Consider the following 23,476-nt stretch of genomic DNA (forward strand, 5'->3'; position numbering starts at 1 on the left):
TAAAATAACCCGATCTCGGTGTGTTTAGCATACCTGTGAAGAGTGGATTAATCAAACACATGTATTTCACCAACTTTGTATACATTTATATGATGTTAATCCTCTCTCTTTTCAATAAAGAAAGTCCATTGTTCTAGGTTGTTTTAGAAGGTGTCTATGTATTCGTGCTTCCATTTGACAATTAATGGATAAATGGATCAAAAAATACAAACACTGGCCACACCTGAGAATTTAAACTGCTTCATTGCCATGGTTTCTCCCTCTTTGACCTCCAGCCAATCAGTACAATGGAAGACACTTTCAGTTAATGCTGCCTCCCCTTCAAGGACCAGAATTTTGTCAACAAACCAGCTTTGTCCTGGATACAAAATAAAGACACAAAAATTGTTTTAAAGAGTCAAATTAGTTATCTTGACGATGAGAAAAGTTAAAATGAGGACAATTTTGGGCCAATCAATAATAAGAAAAAATGTTTTTTTCATAACTGTGGATAATTTCCTAAGACACACCTTTCAAGATGGTTATATTACAATGTCTCTTAACATACAATGAAATACATAAAACTCAGATAATACTGAAAATTTATTTCATTTTAATCTTAAACAATTTTTCAAAAACTTAACGCTGATTCATCCTTGCTAAAACCTGGAGCTAGGTACCTCCTATGTGCATCTTACAGCTAAAAGAACTATGAAAGTTGAACACGTTTAGCTCACAAATTTTGTTTCTTTGCAGAATTGTTTCATAGCATCCATGCATACATCTTCCAGTAATAATTTAAACATACTAGTACCTCGTTTCTGACCATTGTGCAACAATTCCACCTTTTGTAATTTCCCAATGGAAACAGCCTCTATAACAAACACATCCATTTGCCCAGGCTGGTACGGCTCAGCATTTGTCTTAGAGTCCATAAGTGGGCGGTGCCCAATGTCGCCATGGTCACCATACAGGTTGAAGTTAATGGTGGTGTCCGTTCCTGCCTCTTTCTGTTCACCAGTATACACAACCACAATATAATGCAGCACTGAAACATGATAAAACTTCACATTAAGTCACAACATAAAATGTTATGAAAATAAATTACAAGTATTTATATACATTATACTTGAAATGCATATGAAAAATTGATTTGGTTTACAAACAACCATACAGTAGTTCTTGTTTCTCAAAATGGAAGCAAGAATCAGAGGTTGAAGTTTAGATTTGGCACTTTTATGAAATATTGTAGTTGAATGATTATATTTAATTCATTACCTGGCAAAGGCATCTGCTGAGGGTAAGCAACTGACAACTCTCTATGTAACTGGCCGTCATCTTCATCCACAGCCAACCACCGATCAACATACAGAGTTATCTCCTCCTGGGTATCCTGATCTATTAGCTTGAGCTGCACATGAGATATTTATATCATCAAGATGTACAAAAGGTGCTTGATTTTATGTAAACTTTGTAGTCACTGGTTCCATGTAAAACCTGATCAGAGACAGGAATTAAACATTTGGTTATGTTTAGAAGACATTACATTATTGTAAATGTTCAGGTACAAAGCGATTGCTGACAAGTACTCACGTAGTCCACATGCCAGGCAGGGAAGTCGTTTATGTTGTCATGCTCTAACCGCACCTTGAAAAAGTCTCCAATGTCTCCGACATTAATCTGTAATGTACAACAAATAAACATCAATAACTTTACAGGTACACAAATTAACAAGCAACAGATACACTTAAGCCCTACATCAACACTCATAAATTTACACATATGACTATACATTTCAATTATCTCATAAGGTGCCAGTGTTTGCAGAAACTTCAGTATTAGACAAAAAAAAAAACAAAAAAAAAAACACAGCAGCAACCTGACATTATACATCAAAGACTAAACAAGAAACCATTATGAAATGTGTGTATCAGCTTTAACACCATCATTCCCTGAAGATTTTTGCTATATTTAATAAAAGCAAAGTAACAAAAATCAACTCACTGTGAATTCTGATTCCTTGCCTTGGTCAAAGTCATCAGAGTTTGGATCACCTGTGCCAAGAGGCAGGGGCTTTGATGTTCCTTTACTCCCATAAACAGTCAGGTACACCTGAGCATGAGTCCCAGCATTGTGTAGATCACTTGTCTTAACACGAACCTTCCAATTTCCCTCTGTGAACAAGGTAAAACCAATGCACCATGATCAATGGTACCTACCATAGTTCGTTGACCTTTTCGACCAGCTGAGCAGTACTCATGGTTGGGATGCTAGAGGTAAAGTTGAGAAAAACAGGGTCAGGGGCTGTAGAGGAATCTGACCAGATAAGTTGAACAGAGCACCACAGGTGATTGCTGGTTCTCACCCGTATCACTAGAGAGAGTATCTGCATGTGTCAACTGCCCAGCAATGTGCATGGATACACTCTTGTGAAGAAGAAGGCGTAAGCTTTGAGTGGTCACTCTGAGTCAACACACAGGGCAAAAATGTAGTCCCCTTCGCTCAGGTGATTTCCCGAGCCACATTGTCTTATGTGTGTTATCATTTGGTCAGTACGAGCAATGACAGACGCCAACTGTTCAACAGCCTATTACACAACTTAATTTATTATATAAGCTCATGTGTAAGAGTTTGTGCAGCAAACCAACAACACATGTCCAGGTACAGCCAACATGTTAGTGAGAAACTAAATTTCTACACATACCTTGGAAAACTTTCCCCTGAATATTACAGGAGCTTACTGATACTTGACAGTCAGGTCTTTATCGCGGAAACACATTTGCAAGCTGATTTGTTACATTTATTTATGGGACTGTGAACAGACAACACTGTTCCCCTTATAAAAGCATTCACTGATGCAGTGTAACGGACAGCTGGAACAGCAGTCATTAGCTTGCCAGCTTGACAAGAATATGCTTTGAGACAGTTTCGGAATTTACAGGTTCGTAAACAACTGTGGGTGAATACTTTCTGCATTTTAATTCATCGGTAAAAATAAAGGTGTGGTCTGGAATTCTTCAAGCCTGTATCCATCGGACTACTGTTATCTCGCGAAGCATGTGCACCGCACTCCCTTGGGGATGTTTATGTAGCCATGGGTCGAGGCGAGAAAACAATCACCAACCCTACTATTGTGGCATTGTTTTAAGTTTTGATCATTCAAAGTAAAAGTGACAAATTTCACAGTCCAGCATAAAGCTGTGGCTTGACGCCTGCTGGTCAAAAAAGTCAACGAATTACAGCAATAATAATCTTATGCATAACATCTTCTGCACACAATTATAAACCACACCCCTACAATCATCAATCATTTACACAATTAATGAACACCATATTATATCAATGCCAAGGAAGGTCTCCATAGTAGTGAATGTATAATGGCTTTACTTTAATTTTTGCATATTGTATTGAAAGACAAAAAACAAATGAAAAGTGAAATAAAAATATGACTTTCTCCCTGAAAACAATCAGGGTTCACCTGTAGTTTACTATAGAGGCTGATTCCTGATTGGAAGTGTATTAATTGCTTTAATCATGGTAAAATATAATGCGGGAACTCACGGTCTTCTTGTTTGGGTCTTTCTGGGAAGGAGGGTTTTTGGAGTCCACAGAATCTGTGAGACAAATAAAATGGTAAGTGTAAAAAAATTTGATACCCAACTACAAGTGCACTCTATGTACAATAGAAATATCCAAATATAAAAACAGCCTATAATGGCATTAAACAAACTGCCAGCTCACTTCAAGCCTCTTTGATACTGATTTTAATTATTTCATAAGAGCAACATATTGTTTGTGCCTTTGATTTTTTAAGACCAAGAAATAGCTGGCTGAAATTTCCTGAGAATGTATGTTATTCTGCTCTAATTTACACATAAGGCCTCCATGGCATCTAAAGTTACAACAAACTGGATTTTACATCAGCCCATAGTTTAATTTATTTGTTTTAAATATATATATACATTTTTTTTTACGTTCACTAAACAATCTATGAATTTAATAACAATATTGCTATTGATTAATTTGTTTCTCTTTGGTTTCTATTGAGTAGCTCACAAAAAACAGGTTTGGCAGTTGAACTTCACCTACACATGAATTCATTCTACCTGTTAAGTTTTACCTATTAATCGCAAGGTTCTCTCTATTCTCCCATCGCCTTCATGGTTATCCAGCCACTGAGCACATGGGAAGATTTGCTGAACACCAGATCGGTCACCTTCCTTCTCCACGATGACCACTTTCTCCACAAACCAACCAGCTCCATGCCCAAGTCCATTGTGACCAATGACAAGATGTGTTAATTCCTCCAATGATACGGCTTCTATCAGGAAGCTGTCCATCTGTGTAAAAAATATACAACAAACAGAAGCAATTTTCAGGTAAGCACCCTTTTAGATATCTCAAAAAGAAAGTCACCATAGGTAAATGTTACCCTAATTTTTTTTTTTTTGGGACAAATATTACTAGTGTTAAAAGTAGAATATTACATTTCTTTACCAGCCAATTAGAAAAGTAAAGATATAAGTGTGTTGTTCATTAGATAGTGTAACCTTGTGAGAAAAAAGAAACTCAATATTCCTGCTACAATTACATATATACTGGCTAAAATGAGAAGACCAGGTGTCTCAGAAATTAGAAGAAATAGTGTATGGACCTCAAAATTTTATCACGCTACATCAAACATACTGCGAATATAAGTTTCTACTATGACATGGGTAAAGACCAATATGGTTTTAATTGTACTCACCTGGTTTTGTCTCAACATTTCCTCATTGTTTGTTGAGTGATACAGGCGTCTCTTTCCAGAATCCCCTTTGCTACCATATAAAGTAATGTAGGCTTCAGCCTCTGTCTGAGCAGCCCACCTGTCTCCAGTGTACACCTGAACCTCATAGTGACAAACTAAAAAGGTGAATACATTGAAATAAGCTTCAGAGAACCACCTGTGATGTTTGAAACTTTATAACATTTCAGAAAACCATGACAAATGTATTTGCTAAGAGTGACTTATTTTCTCTGTTTTGCTGTATCAGCTTGTGAATGTGGGGTTATCACTTGTGATAAATACTTGATAAATGTCACACTCTGGCAATTTCTCACTGTAGGATGCATGAATGCAACCAAAACCCACTCATTTCTATTAATACCTGTATGGCAGTTGTTCAGATTAAAGAACACCAAAAGATGGACTCCTCAAAATGATGCGTTTTTTTTTTAAATATAAAATTTCCAATACCTATACCAATTTATCAATTTCAACCTTATAAAGGCTTCCATAACTTGGACACAGTGCCATACAACATCGTTGATGTGTAGGTGACTTCTATGCAGGAAAGAAATTCTTTCCATTAAAATCAGTTGAAATTACTTCTAGATAACCCTCATTACTAAAAAGATTGAGAGGGTTGACCAATGTTGACAATGAAAATCTCGATTACCCCTAAAATCAGCTGAAATTTCTAATCCCTGTTGGTTCATTTATTCTCTCCTTCAATTTATCACCTATACATATGCTCATCTCACCTGGCAGCACTGGTTTGTTGTCCATGGTAATTGGAAGCTCCCGTACGATGTCTCTGTCATCCTCCCCTCTGGACAACCAGCGGTCCACCACGAACACATGCTCTTTACCTGTGGCTTTGTCTGCCAATTTCACCTGTGCATAAAGAGCATCAACAAATTTACAAACTTATCTAGATCAATTTTACTGGTTTATGTAACCTTAAAATTAAAATATGTAATATTAAAATTAAATACAGCAGCTTACAGTTTCACGGCTTCCAAACAGTCATCACACCCATGATTTTCTTCTGTTTCAGTATAGAACAGTTTCACTCCTTACTGATGTTTGGAGCTGTAGATCGCAGCACAGCAGTATTGTCATTTAGCTTTTGTCCATTTGACCCCCATGGAGCCGATTAGTCAAATTCTATTTCTTTTCCCTACAAACACTGTCTTACTGACATACGGGCAAAATATAAAATGATGACACTGTAAGTACAGTCTTTCATCCATTAAACACTGTACATGTCTGCAGTACATATACTTGCACAAGTGTACTATTTTTAGCTGAGCATAATACCACATAGAGGTCTTCACCCTCACCAACATTTAGCTCCAAAGGTAAAATGGTTTTGGTGCTAGCCAGGATTTGTGACACTGAATATACAGGTAATAAGTTCTTGATGGCTCTTATGACAAAACTATCATTGGCAGCAACCTGGCTCCATACATAATAATAAAGGAAAGCAGTAGATCAATCTAATGACCCAATCCAGCTTCACAGCTACACTGGTTTTCAGTATCATGACTTGCAAAATAGATCACAAACACACATTTCCAACATTTATTTGCAATTTAGAGGGAAACAATATGCCATAGAAATTTTTCTTCTTCTCAAATTCAGCATATTAATCTACATCAAAATTGAAAAACAGGTCATCATGTGACATGAACCAGCGACAGTGAGCTTCAACAGTTCTTGACCAAATTGAATAAAATTCGCAACCATGGTACCCACAGTAGTCTTGCAAATGCATATCAATTTTCACTACAATCAGATAAGTGGTTATGGAGAAGCCAAATTTCTCTCTTTCCACCTATCTCCAAAAGAGTGGGTCAAAGGAACATAAAGTTTTATGCACAAGCATGTAACCCAAGCCATTTCATGTTGAACTGTGTACATTGTAAGTTATTAACAGTTCTCAGATGCAGTTTTCTTGCAAAAGATAAAATTATTAATAGGCTTGCAGCTTGGATGATAATCCATGATATATATCATTTATTACAACATGTAATAACAGCACCATACCCTAAATATGAACCAGCCAATACCAGTACCGCAAGACTTCCATTCATACTGCAATCACTCAGCTATATGCATTGCCACAATATTTCTGCATGTGACAAAAGAGGAGCAAAGGCTTCCACATGTCTTTAAAGTCACTTAACTAAGACTTTACATACCTCTTTCAGGTGCCAACCTTCCCACTGTGGGTTGTCTTCTCTTGTGAGGCGTATTTTGTACAGATCTCCCAAGTCTCCAAAAATCACCTAAAAAGAATATATAACACCTTTAACACACATGTATACTACAATCATTTAATTACCTTTGGCAAGTGTAATATTACATGAATGAAACCATGCACCTGATAAATATTATTACACAGTGTAAAAATAATCATTAATACCAACGCTTTTTGTTTACAATTAAATGTAAAGTACCTCAAATTCATCAGTGTTTCCAGGTGCGAATACGCCATTATCACCTCCTCCACCACAGACTTCAATGTCTTTACTCTTCCCTTTGTCACCATAGGCTGTGATGTACACCTTCCCTCCATTGGCTGGCTTAGAATCTGGGAGCGTTTTAATCCACAGGCGATATTCACCTCCTGAAACCCCCAATCACTGGCAATTCTAAAGCTTTACTTCTATCAATCATACCAATTTTATATTTATTTATATATTTGAATGGTGTTTTACGCCATAGTCAAGAATATTTCGACTTATATGACGACTGCCAGCATTGTGATGGGAGGAAACCAGGCAGTGCCCGGGGGAAACCCATGACCACCCACAAGTTGCTGGCAGTCATATCAATTCTCTGAACAAAATATGCATAATGGCAATTACAAGTAGTTATATCTATATCTTCTACATAATCATGTACTACTTATGTATTATATTCACCGGCTGGTTTAAGGCTGGGAGGTGCAAACCTTCTTAATGAGGATGTTGAGGGGTTTGGCCCTTTTCTCACTTAATTATTTGGAAGACAGACCCCTTTTCAGCAAACCATTCCTCTTCATTTCGCCATTATTGGGCAGTAAGTAATACCTTTGTGCAACTGAACAGTTTGAAGAAAATTTGATATTGTAAAGTTGCATATTATCATATTACAAATGAATGTTTCAATATTTAAAACCAACATAACTTACTGTCCGGCACAAGATAATTCCCCACTTCAATGGATAATGGTGATAATTGTTTTCAATTGAATTTGTTTTACCAGAACTTATTTGCCACTATAGGATGGGTGGTGGTGGGTGGGTGAGGTCATCATTAGTTACATATAATAACAAATAATTAACGAGGATTGCAGTCCAACCAGCTTTAGTCTGAGGTAAGACTCGTGTTTTTCATGCAAAAGAACGCTCACAGAACAAGGGAAACAAAGCAGGTTAGGATTACTGGGTAGTCTAGGTTTTATCATTCAAGCATATACTAATATATTTGTATTTATTATTATTTATTTGATTGGTGTTTTACGCTGCACTCAAGAATATTTCACGTATGCAATGGCGGCCAACACTGGGAGGAAATCAGGCAGAGCCTGGAGGAAACCTAGGTCGATTTCGCAGGTTGTTGGCAGACCTTCCAACTTACGGCCGGAGAGGAAGCCAGCATGAGGTGGACTTGAACTCACAATAAACACATTGGTGATAGGTTCCCAGGTCATTGCGCTGTGCTGATGCACTAACCACCTCAGCCAGGGGAGGCCCACTATTATATTTGTCAAGTACAACTCTGAGCTCTCACGTCGAACACAAAGCCATGCAATACTCCGAAAAAGTTTTGGAGTGACTATATATCATCTCAGTTAAGCATGATCCACACTAAATTTTAACAAGCTTTCTAAACATTTAGGTTTATAATGTTCGGAACATTATTATGAACCCCTGTGTCTTACGTGAATCAGCAGGTGGTGCTTCAGGCAAAAGTTCACGTTCAAGTAATCCATCGTCTTGTCCTTCATCCAACCATCTAAATTAGAAAAAAAGCGTAAGAGAGTCAAGTCATGATTATAAACATTTGACTAAATTAAAAATACCTACATCAAACGAAAAATTTTAAAAAGATTTAAGTCAGAACATGATTTATTACGTTATCAGCTTTATTCATTTTTTTGGCTGACACATGCCTTAACATAATCTGTGATTTGTTCAATGATAATGAAAACCAAGGAAAAAAACTGTACCTTTTGCAAGGGAAGTAGTACTCATTGTTTGTTTCATTATTGATGATTTCTTTGACAACGACTTTCTCCAGGAACCATCCTGCTCCAGCCCCTTTTCCATCATGACCGATCACAACCTTTGTAATCTCATCCAATGAAACTGCTTCAATTTTAAATACATCAACCTGTGAGAAATAAAAAAAAATAAGCTTTCCACAGGCTCACAGCTTGACAATTTGGTGGTGAGGGACCAAATAATTCAGCCTGCTTACATATTGTAGGTCTTTAGGACCAGGTCTTAATAATGTAACTCTGATTTAAAAAAAATCACAATGCAGAGAAAAGCGTGTATATCTAAGTTTTTAAAATGAAATATACACGTAGACGTAAACCTTGAGCAAAACATTTGCCACTTTACAATAACAGAAACTATCAAAAAATGGTTCTTTCTTACCTGTCCCTCTTGAAATTTTGTGTCGTTAGTTTCACTGCAATAAAGAACTCTCTGCCCACTGTCACCCCGTGTGCCACAGATAGTCAAATAGACTGAAGCATCTGTGTCCGCGCCAGGTACCTCTCCGGTGTACACCTCCACACGGTAATCAACCACTACAAAAATACCATTTCACGCAGGCACTAAGACATGAACCAATCTTGATAAAATCAGACTCAGTAGCTACTCCCAACAATGGCTCTTCGCTAACTAGATTGGAAAAACACGTCCTACATGTACCTACTACATATAGTATTCCCACCATGTCAATCGTTCAACCAGTCAATCTCCTCCTCACTACATCTTACTACGTCCTTTCACAAAATTGTGTTTTAACAGACAGGAATGGGCGTGGAATGGGTGTAATTTGTGCCTCTAGAACATGGTGAGATAAATGATTGGTCAATTATGTCAAGAAGGGCTGTCTACTATCTTTCACAAGTCACATGATACGGTAGGACTTTAACAACTGAAGAGTTCGAACTCGAAACTCCCCTATTCTGATTCATGACCTCCCCAATATACATGTACTTCTAATCAGTGGAACTGTCAGATGCAGTCAAGCTTGCAAAAAAAAACATAGTCCTGTAGCATTTATTCATACATTAGATGTGATTCTAAATTTTCACCAGTGCAAAATCCTTATGTGTGGAAATTAAATTAGGGAATCAAGAAACAAAGGCCACACCACATTGGCAAATGGCAGTGATTCCCCATGTCTGCCTGAAATGACTCCAAGAGACAAAATTAACATCTTTCATCTGACTTGATAATGACCATGTAACAATTATAGCTTAACTTCCACAACTCACCTGGTAATATGTCTTTGCCAGGTCGGACAACAGGAAGTTCTCTCCATGTGTCAAGGTCATCCTTTCCCCGTGAGAGCCAGCGACCTGCCTTGAAGCTGAGAACCTCATTGGTTGTCATGTTTTGCATCTTCACCTGCTCAGTATACAAAAGTTAAGTGCAATTAATAAAAAAAAAACATAGCTTGAATGATGCATTGTGATCACTGATTAAATACTGACGTGTGACCTGATATTAATTTTCAACATATATTAATTTTTTTAAGTAAGAAATTGGCTTTTATACTGATACCCGGTGGTACTGAAAAGATACAGTAACTAGGTCACCACAGCAAAAAACAGAAATTTCCTATTGTAATTTTAAATTTTTTTTAGGATAGCTATAAGTTCACACTAATAAAACAGAAGAATCATCTGAACTTCACAAATTAGGATCAAAAGTAAGAAACCTTTTCAAGGAACCAGCCATTCTCGGGAATCATGTCCTTATGTCCAATCCTGATCTTGTACAAACTTCCAATAGAAGTTCCAAGGTTGATCTAAGAAACAGAGAGAATGTAGTACATGCAAAAGACTTCGACGTTTTCGTTTCATTTCAAATGTCACATTTGATATTAAGCTGTAAAAATTTCTTTGTCTACAAGCATATTACACATACCATTTCAAGGAACACTTCGCATACTAATTGCCCTGCCTTGTGATTTGTAGTTCAGAACGGAGATGACTTAGCGAAGTTATATATAACAATTTATATATACATGTAAAGTCACATGCACTTTCACATGATATTTTGTCATGTTAGTAAATCACGGTAAGTAGTTGGTGACAAAATTATTGAAATTATAGGGGAATTATGTTTGGTCATTTCACCTTAAATTCATCAGTGCTTGAAGGCTGAAATATGTCACTTCCTCCACTGCCCAGATTAATGGCTTCAGACATGCCATTTTCTCCATACGCCACCACAAAGACATCTTCCAAAGTCTTCACAGCCTCATCTTTTCCAGTAGTGACCCAGATTTTCCAGTCTCCATCTGGAGCAACATATAGATACAACGTTACAAAAACAAGTTCATTACGTTATCACTTTTTTAATCAAATATTACAAATTGAAAACAGTGAAATGTTTTACCTTGGTACTTTTCTTCTTCCTGTTGTTGCATGACTGGATCATCGGGTATGGGTCTTATTTCTGAAACAATGTAAATTCTTAAATAGTGTACTATATTTCATGAGGTAAACCAGGTGCCTGATGAGGGCTGGTGGTTTACCCAACTTGCTCATTATCTGTGCTAAAAAGTTTAGAATTTGATGCTAAACACAAATACTTAAAACACTTCATCACATATAACATGTTGAAAACAAGTTGATATCATTACTGACTTGAACATTACATCTAATTTTATAGTTTCCAGCTGATTATTGTTCATTTGTGAATATTATGCTTGAATATGTCCAAAATGTACGTGCCACACAAACGAAAGGTTTATCCATGACTATCAGATGCAAAGTTTTCAAAATAAGAAAACATTTCTAAGAATGCAAAACAAAAGAACAATGTATTATTACGTCAATATCTCAGAATCATATGGCTTACACCAATATTGTGGAGTTATAAGAAAGCCCTAGTAAATTACTAATGTTTAAGCCAATCTATACAACTTGTCAACTCTCAAATAAGAAAAATATAGACATGTTTTCTCAACAGTTTTTAAACACAACACCCTCAACAGTCACTCACAAAAGTAGAAAAAAATCACTCTATTTAAGTTTGGATTAAATCTGTTCACAGCATTTCTTTATTTATATTTACATCATTATTTCAAATAGTCTCACGCCATCCAAACGGTAGAATGCGTTCAACCCAATGTCAAACAAACCCACTGCTTTTTTCAAACGTGATATGGTGGAATTTGTATATTAATTATGTCATGGATGAGTCACTTAGACCAATCTCTCTGGTCTCAACATTTCATAGGCATCTTGTTCATATCTTGTGGTATTATTCCTGAACAGAAATCTGAATTTAAACATTAGTTTTCAATTTCATCATGAGACATCAACACAACTCTTAAAATTAAAATAAATTTCATTAGATAAATTACATTAAATTACATAAATTACTGATCCTAGAGCCATTTAGTTCCTGCATGAACATTCCATTCGTATGGCAGACAAATACAGATTAAATTCTTACAAAAACATTTTTTGTCAAAAGTATTCCTTCAACAGAGGAAGTAATATCAAATTATAGGATGTTACCTAGCCACAGGTGCTAAGGATTAAAGCACAGTAGCCACCAACAGATTAGTAACACAAAGAAAGCAAACAGTCACCACTCAAACTTTAAAACAATGGAAGGAAACCTTGGCTGGTCTCATTCTTTATAGCAGGGGAAGGAGGCTGTTCTGCTGGCTGCTCAGCGTCTATTTCATCATTACTTTTTGGGACCCCAACTCCCTCCTCTGCAGGAGTGGTTGGGACTTTCACAACTGTTTGTTCTGTATGACATATATTTGTACTTCAATTTATATTTTGTATTCTAAAGATTTTTGATCTTTATATTTGAAATCTGGAATGAAAGACACCATGTAAGTAATTCTAAAGAAAGTTTTCACTGGGAGTGAAATGCCGAATCACACACTATGCCATTTCATTTCACTGAATTTATTGTAACATAATTTTCTTAAAATGTATTTATTGTGTTTGTATGAAACTAGATCAAAGGGATATATTTCTACTACAACCATCCACAGACACAAAGACGATTATAATAAATTTAATCATTTCATGCATCATAAAAATCAGCATGATAATGATGTCTCAAATTTAGACTGTTGACAGTTTCATATGTGATTGGTGTTATACATACTCTGGATAGTTTTAGGAGAAAACATTTACATGAGACTTACCATTTGCAATAAGCTTCCTCTCAATTTTCTTATCCCCCACACTAGAGTCTAGCCACCTGAAAAATATAGTGAAACATGAATGTAATCCAGCAAGGTGCTGTACATGTACATGTATGTCAACGATTTCCAACAATTTTGTAACCAATATGAGTTTTAAAGGGTACTATTAGCATAATCAGATCAATAATCTACAAAAAAATTAATCTTTTTTTAATTTGAGAGCTTTAATATCTAGAAAAGACAAAGAGCGATACTTTTATGTAATACATGTATGCAAGGACATTAACTCTGAGTGTATTACATACTGGTCACATGGGAAAACTGTTTCCATGGTTGCATCAGGATCCTCCCTGATAATCACTTGATGACAATACCACCCTTCTCCAGGTCCCATGCCATCATGGCTGATTATGCAGTATTCTAGTTTACCAAGGCTAACTGCCTCTATCTCAAACTGATCAACCTGGAAAACCAATCAAAACAAACATATAAAGAAAATTTGTATTGAATAATGAAGATGTTAAGTACCTGTAAAAATGAACAACATTTTATTTGCTGCATTTCACCTAATTTTATCATTTTTCACGTGACACATTTTGTTTTACTCTCATTAATTTATCCACTTTATAGAACCACTTAAGAGATTTTTGTTAAGTTTGATTCATTTTGTAGCAAACAAGGATAAATGCTGGCATCTAGAGTACAATTTTAACGGTTTTATGTGGCCCTGAAGTGCAATTTTACATGGACAATGAATGGACATCTTGTGCAATAGTTTATATTTGTCCTTTCCTTCTTAACAACTACAAAGAAATCCTTAATTAGGAGAATGAAGTGCAGAGTATTTAAGGTGTTTGGTTAGGTAATACAAGGCACAGGTTCAATTCCCATTCTTGGGCAGATTGTTCAGAATTCCCTGTTTCTATTCTTTTCACGCCTTGGTGGCACGAAGCAGTTCTCTCTTGTGTAGTCTTACATGAAGTTTACTGGAAACCACCTGGCTTAAACCAATAGGATTTGTAAATGATAGGGAGTTCACAAGCAATTTGTCAGAAATCATTATTTTACTCTGAGAACTCATTGGAACCCATTCCATACGTGAACAAGTTTCAGTGTGGCATTAAATAAATAATACATCAATTTCAGAAGGGTCATGGCATCTATGCTTACCTGATCTATTCGGACTTGACCTCTTTATTGGAACGGTGGAGAAGCCGTCTGCCAGTGTCCCCTCGTTCTCCATGTAAACTGACAAAGACACGAGCCTCTGTGTCTGAGCCAGATTCCTTCCCAGTGTGCACCAGGACACAGTATTTCACCACTGTAATGGTAAAACATAAATGTCATATCAGGTCCCTGAAAATCTTAGTTTACAAACTGCATGTCTCATACGGCTTCAAAAAGCATGAAAAGACATTTGACTTTGCATAAATGGAAAATATATTCCTCAGACCTTGATATGTAAAATCAATTAAAGAATTCAGTTTATAATATAGTTTAATTTAACTACATATAAACAATATTGTGTTTTCCTTGAACGTAAGAGAAAGGCAATGTTCTGCATAACCTACCTGGCAGAACTGATTGACCTGGCCTAACAGCTGGTAATTCCCTCATGATATCTCCATCATCCTGATGTAAACAGAGCCACCGGTCGAAAGAAAACTTGAGGAGTTCTTTGGTGCTCATGTCCTGAAGCTTCACCTCTTTAACCTTCCAAAGTGCATCAGCATCAAGATGAGCCGGAATCAATTCCAAGCGAATTTTGTAAATTGTTCCAACTGAAAGCAAATTGATCTGAAAGAAAATAAAATTAGATAATTCAATCAGTGTTCTTGTGAACATTGTACTGAATACCACTGGGCAGATAATTAGCAGGTTTAAAGCTTTAAAAAAGAAAGAATATATATAATGCTGATAGAACAATTTACTTAGACTGACATCTGTCAGTGATTTCTTAAGCTGAGGTCAAAGTCTTAGTGGATGTGTCATTTAATAAACATCACATCCTTCAGTATAAAGTATTTATTCAGACTGATGATCAACAAGGCCATCCACCCTGAGCCATAAAACAAATACATGTTTATCATTCCATAACATTACATCCTGTCTCCAAGTATGTTTCTATGATCTCGCCAATTGTTACCAAAGAGCTGGCCAGGCACATCTGCCAGCCACATATGGAAATACAAAGTCTGCTTCCAATGAAAAAGTAAATTGGAATGTTGACAATGAGACAGGAAATTGCATGATGCAATAATCTGTCCAATTATTACGAATGCCACTTTATTAAAAGTATCTTCTTAAAACTGATTTCAATGGTTAAGCATCAATGTGACTCTTTCACAAAAACCTTTACCTTGAATTCGTCAAGGTTACCCTTCTGGAAGAGACTGTTGACATCTGGCGAGCCCAACACAATCTGACCAGAAGATCCTTTGTCTCCATATACCACAATGGCCACTTCACCATTCTGAGCTGACTCTGACGTGCTAACTATAGCCTTCCAATCCCCTTCTGAGAAAACAATGTAATCTATAACTTAAAACTGTCGATTTAAATACATCAGAACATTAAACACAACACAAACAATTCTTCTTAATACTAATAATAATCATAATTCAAAATGTTGGAAATAACCCCCTTTCCCCAACATTATGAAAATAATTACTGGACTGTCATTGAACTTAAAACATGCACAAGTTCAGTTTATAGGCAAGATGTAAGGTAAGTTTCATCAGAAAAAGCACAATAGTTTGGGAAGAGATTCGTGGACAAATCTGAATACATGGAAAGCGATGTCATGCAAAGTCTTAAATCCTAAATGCTCAACTGTCATTAAACTTAAGCATGCACAAGTTCAGATGATAGGCAAGATGTATTGCAAGTTTCATTGCAGTAGTTTGAGAGGAGATGCATGGGGAAAAAATCGTGTTGACTGACAGATGGACAGACAGACAGATGGGGTGATTCCAGTATCCCACAGACCAACCCACTCACAATAACTTTGTTGAGCGGGGTATAATAAATAAATAAAGTCCAGTTTGTAAAGATGTTCTTGGTTCACATTCAGATATGATTATTGTACCTTCAAAGATGGACTTGTGAGACTCGGCAGAAGAAGGTTTCTCCACAGCTTTTGGGGTCTCTGCATTGGCTGGAGGGTCATCAGGTGAAGCCTCCCGTGGAGTTGCTTGGGTAAGCTGTTGCTGAACGATAGCTACAGGTGTGGGCTCTCTTTGCTGCTGTTGTTGATCTTCCCTGGGTGGTGGTGTAGGGGAGAGTTGAACCACAGGGGCTGGAGTTGGGATCTTTTCCTCTGGCTCTTCCTTCACCTTAGGCACCCCAACTACAACAAAAAGTTTAGTTTTTTCTAATACCAGTAGGTACCAAAATGATGTGATTTTATAATGTGTTAGTGTAGGCCTTGAGTGGGGTAGGACTATCACTATAGATCCTTTTCTGACAAAACACAGTAGAAAAATTAATAATATAATTCAATAATGAAGAAATTATGTCAAGTATAGAAAACATACTTTATTCTGTTCATAAATGATACAAGATAATTGTAAATCCTGTTTCTGACCTAAAATTACTCATTTTGCTACATTCTAAAATTCTGTTTTGAGATTTGATTATAAGGTAAGGCATTTTACTGAAAAAATGTATTTCAGCAGCAAAAGTAATGTTTCACAATCTTTATTTGCCTCTAAAAAGGTAATATTTGGGGAATTTTATGAAAAGTACAATATGTAAAAAAAAACTTCTAAACTTCACCATGTTAGAAGCTTCAAATATTCTGAAGACCTCTTAAATGATAAAAAGTGTAACATGACTTAAAATGCTTTTTCAATATTGGATAAATGCTGCATCTGTTCAGTACATAGGTTGGTATTGATACATTGTAATTTGAAAACTTACACTCAACAACTTCTGGGTAGAGCCACACATTTTTTCCCCCCGTGTTAACAGTGGGGCGCACAGTTCCATCAACAGCCATGCCCATGTACAGACCACGCACAGCTGCAGACTGTAGGCAAATGTAACCCTGCCCCTTATGTTTCTCCACTATAAAGTGAGAATTCACTTCTGTCCCACCCTAAATTAGACAGAAAACAAGATTTCTCAGCTTTAGGACTGTCCAATACATGATTCAAACAAAATTACAACATAAATACATACACAAATGCATCAAAGTCAATGTATTGATCAAATTATCACTGAATTTCATGTCAGTTTTATAAATTCTTCTAAAGACTTTTATTCCATTTATTCGAAGTACAAGGGTGAGATAAGTTGAATTTGCATTACACTTCATCTCTGACAGAACTGCAAGCTAACTTGTCCTTTTTAATCACAAAAATGTCCTTATTCTCATCCCTGAAAGTAGATGTCCAGGGAACAAAGAATATTAACACTGATTTGTTTCTTACACTGATCTTTCGACGGCGTTTATTGCATGTATAGGGAACACCCAGAAACTTGACTGACGGGCTGACATTTCCACCTGGCATCACACACTCACCTGGCAGTCAATTTTCCCTTGCTTAACCCTGAGGTACTTTCCTGGGTTGACAATGCTTTCAAACATCCGTATGCCTCCCTCACTGACTTTGTGAACACGGAACTGTGCCAACCGATTCTTTTTGCCAGTCCCATTGACCTCATTCTCATGATCAATGCTGATGGCTTGGGTTGGAGAAGACATAAGAATTATGACACCTTTGTTCCTGAACATTCCCTGAAAAACAAAAAAAATAACATGTTAATATCTAAACATCAAAGTGTTTTACTCCATTCCTTTCAAAATGTTGACCACTTTGAACTCTGATAATCTTAAATCTTTATTTCTTGGTAATCTTGTTTTTACTATTACTTTGGTCACTTCATCTTTGTATCTCCTGGCAGCATGGACGTCTGATGGTGGTCGTGGGTCTCCTGCGGGCTTTCTGCAGTTCCTCCCACCATAATGCCTGCCGTCGTCGCATAAGTGAAATATTCTTGAATACAGTGTAAAACATCAATCAAATAAATCAATAGGTAAATTTAATTGTTTTTTAACACCATACTCATACTTGTGATGGTGGCCAGTTTCACGATTGGTGCAAATCTAATTTCCATGAGGTAAACCACTGACTACATCATAGTGTAGTACATTTTCTGATGTTTGATCACCAAATTCTACTGTTTATTTTTTTTTTTGTTTTCTATGTTTTAACTAAACGGAATCAATTCAGGGGACACCAAACCATTTATCTGCAGTTTGGAAGGTGCAGCACTGGGGATCTACTTTAAGTTCCACCTAGTCCTGGAAGTTCAGACCATCGAGAAATTTCATTGTCAAGACAAGTCGACAAATTGCCATGAAGGATGTAAACAAACGCGTTCTGATTTCGAAATACATGAATAGCCAGATCTCTAAATTGCGACAGCGTATGGTTGAAAAGACCAGTCAAAAAGATCTAAATACACATTTCAAAACAAATCAGGGAAAATATTTTTCCAAACCTATCCGACTATCTCGCTTTAAGACTTCCCTGCCCAAGAAAAGGACAGAGACAGATCTCATACGGCCTACTTATTGAAAGGCAAGCACCTTAACCACTTGTCCAGCAGCCTAATCCCCACCAACCCCTAACCAAAAATCCCACTGCCCCCAAACACACTCTACTGTGTGGTATATTCCATTTTGCCCACTGCTAAGTAGCAAGGAATTACCAAGACAGTTTCTAAATAAAATCATACCAAGGCCAGTTATGCTTATGTTACACCATAACTGCTTGGTGAATCTGGCTCATGCTCTTTTAACTTGGCCAAACACACCAATGTCATCACATAAGACCACACAGGGTATCCATTACCTTGCAGTAGGTATGGAACTGTTTGGACACATCCACCACCAGGCCCCTGACATCTCCTGCTTTACCGTTTTGCATAATCGTAATGTGCTGGAGAGGGTATTTCACAGATTCAAGCTGAACAGTTCTGTCGTGTTGCACTCTAACTCGGAACTCACAGTATGCCCCACCCTTGCCCTGTGAAAAGTAAATACAGAGAATCAAGCAGGTTTTGAGAATAAAGTCCCTAACACTTTCTGAGTTAGCATTCTGCAGCAATCGCAGTAATATGTACTGCCAGTAGATGATACTCACTTCCTCAAAGGCGTGGCACTGACGCTCACAAATGTAATTGTAACAAAGTAAACTACTGATGTAAATACTCTAATGCATTTGACCTCAACTTTGGAGTGTGAGCAAGTTACTCATGAGAGTTACGGTAAATGACCTAAAATTTCACCTTGGGACTCGCAAAGTGTATCCCATGATTCACTGCACTGATTGTGCTTCTTATTGACTGGGCACCGTGGGAGAGCATAGGGGGTGGTAAGGGGATTGCACTAACAGTTCGAGAATGTAATAAACATGCTCATGCTTCACTGAGCAGTTAGTCTATGCTCCTACCACCAACAGTTCATGTCTTCCTCAATTTGTATCAAAATGATTTTAGCATATGCACTTCACAACAGGTTGATTATTTTCTATGTGTTATCATTATTTTGTGATAAGTGCGAATTTAGGAGAAAACACTGGAGATCAAGCATGACTACCCAGTACCTTTCCGCATGTGGAGTGTCATGTCAAATATCGGTTTTTAGACTGAAGGGCTCTCTGTATACAAAGCTGTAGCAGAATTTAGCACACTGTGAATCTTACTTGCAAACTAGGCCTGACACCAGACACATTGAAGATCTGTCAAACTGCAATAAAAGCCACACACATGCACAAGTGCGTCTGACATGCAGCAGCTAAACATTTCTTGCTCATTCTGGCGTAATTTGAAAGACTGTCAAAATCGTGATAGATTTCAGAAACCTCGTATGGAGTAAGTTTTCTGTGTTTAATGGAGGTTCCTGATTTAAAAACACGGTAAAAGGAACTGTTCTGCAATAGGAGGTCATGCTTTCAGACAGTGTTTGGAATTTAAAGGTTTGTAATAGACACCACCTGTCTTAATACTTTCTTTGATTTCTTTTATGGGTATATTTAGAGATGTACATGTTGGCCTGCTAGTCGGGGACCTGCACACATCATCATCAGTGACTTGACCTGATGTGGCGAGGATCAGCAACCAGAGCTGCTAAGTGCCATGCAGGTTAATGAAACAGGCAGGGGACAGATCACTCTCTTTGACAGTAACTCACATGTGAAACTTGTCATTTACGTCGAAACGAAAGTCATTTACTGTACATTCATCTTAGAAATATGTTTCATGATTTATTTGGAAGTTAAGATGAAAGTAATATTTCATCCCTTATCCTTTGCCACTGAATACATGTATGCTAAGTTTTCAGGCCAATTTTAGGTAAAGATACAGACATAATAATCCAGTCTTAGAATGAAATGGGCAGACTTAATAGTGAAATAGAACACCAACACAAAATCCTAATCAGGTTACATATTTACACACATTTTTTTTCAAGTGAAGCCATTGGTATTTAATATTAAAGAATTTCTGCTAATGGTAAAATACTTCAGTAACTTACCTGTCCCAAAAGCCTGCCATTGTCAATTGCCAGATGGAAATTGTGATGTGCCTCATTACGAAACACACGCACCATTCCTCGCTTGACAGTCACATTGAAAATGGCTGAAATGGCAGACAAGATTGTTGTTTATCTTAAGAGAAATTCTTCTTATTTTTACTTTGTTAGACCGTCCTTTGTGCAGGAGGCCTACACCTAGGGTTACATGTACATTTATAGATGAGGTAAATTTGAAAACAATGATTCAGGTCTGTGAAATGACAAATTCACAACTGATCTTTCCCAACACGATTCATTGAAAATTTCATTCAAGGTGGAGAAAACGGAAAATGACAATGTTCAGATGAAAGAAGGTGAAAAGTTATTCCTAATGTAGTCTTCAATATTTTTTCTGATTTTTCCTTAAGAAGAAAAGACCCTTGAAAATAATTTTTGTACGGTGGATATTTGTAGTCTTTTTTTAATAACATCATAAATGAGGATGTAACACAGGTTTAATCAATATTTTTGCACTAGAATTTGTTCTTTTCAGCTAAAAAATTTATCAAACCTCAATGTGGATCATATTTGTATTTTTAATATGTTCATAAATGTTATCATAATTAAAGTTGAATGCATATATGAATGTTTCAATATAAACAACAAATTTACATTCAAATAAATTTATAAATTTACCCTCATTTAGACGATTATTATTACGCAACAACCATAAATACCAAAAGTTGGTCCCAAATACCCACCATACAAAAATACTTTCAAATACCCTTTTCTCTTAAAAATAAAAAAATCCCCAAAAATATAAAAGATCATATCTGCAAATAAGTTTTGACGCTCCTTCGTCTGATTTTGACATCATTTTTATGTCTTCTTCTCCTCTAAGGTAAATGTTAAATATCTGTTGATGGCACTTTTTAATGTTCAATTTTCCACTGCTACCATGCCACTACGCCATATAATGTTTCATTCTTAAATGCAGAAACACCTTGAAGAATCAACATTAATTTTTTCTAGCACAACACCTATTCAAAATGTCTTTGGTCCACCCTCTCCTTACATAACTCACCCGAGACACTACTTTCATCGCCAAGTGCATCCACAACAGCATCGGGTTTTATACGAAGAGCTTTTCCAGTCTGGCAGGAGAAGAACATCACCTGGTTTTTAGCCCCAAATTTCCATTTTTCAAACTCCCACTGTAAGACAAACAGTTGATAAGGTATCTTAAGACAAAGATGAAAACATTTTAGTTGCCACTGACATTTTTACTGTATCATCAGATATATCTGTGAGCTCTGCAGAGGAAAATCACGCATTACAAAGGCAAGTTTGGAGCTAAATTTCTATTCTGTTATGTAAACATTTTGCTTCAAAATATCTAAACCACACAAACAGATAGTTCATCAGTGTAAACATCCAATACACTGTCTGAAAATACATTACAAAACATTACAAACTATAACATTAGATACAAAATCTGAAAACCCTCACAGAAAGACAGCGAACAGTTAACTAATGGTTATAATTGTTTTCACATACATTTCTTTTTTCTAAGATGTCTGCCATGTATTCATCCTGAACTTTCAACTCCCTCACAACCTTGCCGTCATCTTCTCCAGCATCCAGCCACCTACACAGCATAGAAAAATGATATTGCAAAATGTTACACAAACACTGTATCAAAATCATGAAGACGTTCTTAATGTAACACAATTATATTTACAAAAGCAGTTTGTTGATTCCATAAATAATCTTTATGAATGGCTTAATAATTTCTGAACACTTCAGATTCATTCAAAGATTTCTTTTGTCAACTCAGCAGGTGAAGCTGAAAATTACTGTTTCCACAGTTCTCCTCACTGAAGGAAATGATATTTACATTTCACATATGAGAAATAAGAGGATGACTTCTCTCTGTATCAAATCATCTCCTACCCAAGAACAATGTACAATTTAACACATACCACAATTGGTAAGCTTCTTTAAACTTAGACATCCCAGAATAACAATACTGGAGGCTTTAACAATGGAAATCCACATTTTTAACACAGTGATATATCAACATTTTCAGCATTTTTTACACACAATTCAAAGAGGTACAACAAAAGTCTAAAGACACAGTAATATAAAAATGTTTTCACATCATTCAAGTCTATCAAATCTTACTTTCCACAGTAAAATGTAAACTGGTTGTTAGTTTTCGTAGGATCCTTGACAACAATTTTTTCTAGATACCAGCCATCTCCTGAAATGGATGTAAACAAAGATAACATAAGATATACATGTATTATTTATTATGAAGTGCACAAGTAGCTTTTCTTTTGCACAGATCAACAATACTTCTTCAAAATTTTTATTTATCATTAAGTACTGCATCATAGTAAATTATATTTAATGTAGTATTTTTCTTCCTACCTGGATCTTTGGCATCATGTCCAACAATGACCCGGTTAATTGGACCTAAAGATACAGCTTCCACATGGAATGTGTTTGTCTGAAATCAAATAAAGAAAATTACATACAGCGAGCAAGCTCAGATAATTTGAGGCTCAACCAGAAAAAAATGTGTCAAAATAGTGATATGAACAAGATGCAGGAATCAATACATGCCACTTGCAAATCCTGTGGAAAATCATGATTACACAGTCCACATATAAGTATGTTAACTTGTTAAACTGAAAAGTTTCTTATATGGTCCATGAAACAATGACACCTGAAAATTAAATCATTTACTCTGATGGCATAACCAGATGGATTTTTTTACAGGTGAGAAAAAACTGAAGT

At 36.4% G+C, this 23,476-nt stretch overlaps 1 protein-coding gene across 1 annotated transcript in view; it reads right to left on the reverse strand.

Moving 5' to 3' along the window:
- LOC135470894 (lipoxygenase homology domain-containing protein 1-like) overlaps positions 1-23,476 on the reverse strand; it is a 54,425-nt gene that overhangs the window by 19,121 nt on the left and 11,828 nt on the right. Inside the window, exons 7-40 of the mRNA XM_064749944.1 lie at positions 23,108-23,186; positions 22,859-22,937; positions 22,232-22,322; positions 21,759-21,888; positions 20,696-20,799; positions 19,014-19,187; positions 17,678-17,893; positions 17,074-17,251; positions 16,241-16,501; positions 15,512-15,669; positions 14,724-14,949; positions 14,343-14,473; positions 13,458-13,615; positions 13,153-13,208; positions 12,607-12,741; positions 11,373-11,432; positions 11,111-11,274; positions 10,690-10,779; positions 10,244-10,376; positions 9,393-9,547; positions 8,960-9,123; positions 8,672-8,745; positions 7,204-7,373; positions 6,946-7,032; positions 5,503-5,635; positions 4,727-4,881; positions 4,100-4,319; positions 3,541-3,593; positions 2,684-2,699; positions 1,984-2,153; positions 1,573-1,659; positions 1,258-1,390; positions 794-1,027; positions 213-358 (exon numbers count right to left, since the gene is read on the reverse strand). Coding sequence (XP_064606014.1) covers positions 213-358; positions 794-1,027; positions 1,258-1,390; positions 1,573-1,659; positions 1,984-2,153; positions 2,684-2,699; positions 3,541-3,593; positions 4,100-4,319; positions 4,727-4,881; positions 5,503-5,635; positions 6,946-7,032; positions 7,204-7,373; positions 8,672-8,745; positions 8,960-9,123; positions 9,393-9,547; positions 10,244-10,376; positions 10,690-10,779; positions 11,111-11,274; positions 11,373-11,432; positions 12,607-12,741; positions 13,153-13,208; positions 13,458-13,615; positions 14,343-14,473; positions 14,724-14,949; positions 15,512-15,669; positions 16,241-16,501; positions 17,074-17,251; positions 17,678-17,893; positions 19,014-19,187; positions 20,696-20,799; positions 21,759-21,888; positions 22,232-22,322; positions 22,859-22,937; positions 23,108-23,186 — 4,620 coding nt within the window. The remainder of the gene's footprint in view (positions 1-212; positions 359-793; positions 1,028-1,257; positions 1,391-1,572; positions 1,660-1,983; positions 2,154-2,683; positions 2,700-3,540; positions 3,594-4,099; positions 4,320-4,726; positions 4,882-5,502; positions 5,636-6,945; positions 7,033-7,203; positions 7,374-8,671; positions 8,746-8,959; positions 9,124-9,392; positions 9,548-10,243; positions 10,377-10,689; positions 10,780-11,110; positions 11,275-11,372; positions 11,433-12,606; positions 12,742-13,152; positions 13,209-13,457; positions 13,616-14,342; positions 14,474-14,723; positions 14,950-15,511; positions 15,670-16,240; positions 16,502-17,073; positions 17,252-17,677; positions 17,894-19,013; positions 19,188-20,695; positions 20,800-21,758; positions 21,889-22,231; positions 22,323-22,858; positions 22,938-23,107; positions 23,187-23,476) is intronic.

Source organism: Liolophura sinensis, chromosome 7 (assembly GCF_032854445.1).
Source record: "Liolophura sinensis isolate JHLJ2023 chromosome 7, CUHK_Ljap_v2, whole genome shotgun sequence".
NCBI classification, from domain to species: Eukaryota; Metazoa; Mollusca; class Polyplacophora; order Chitonida; family Chitonidae; genus Liolophura; species Liolophura sinensis.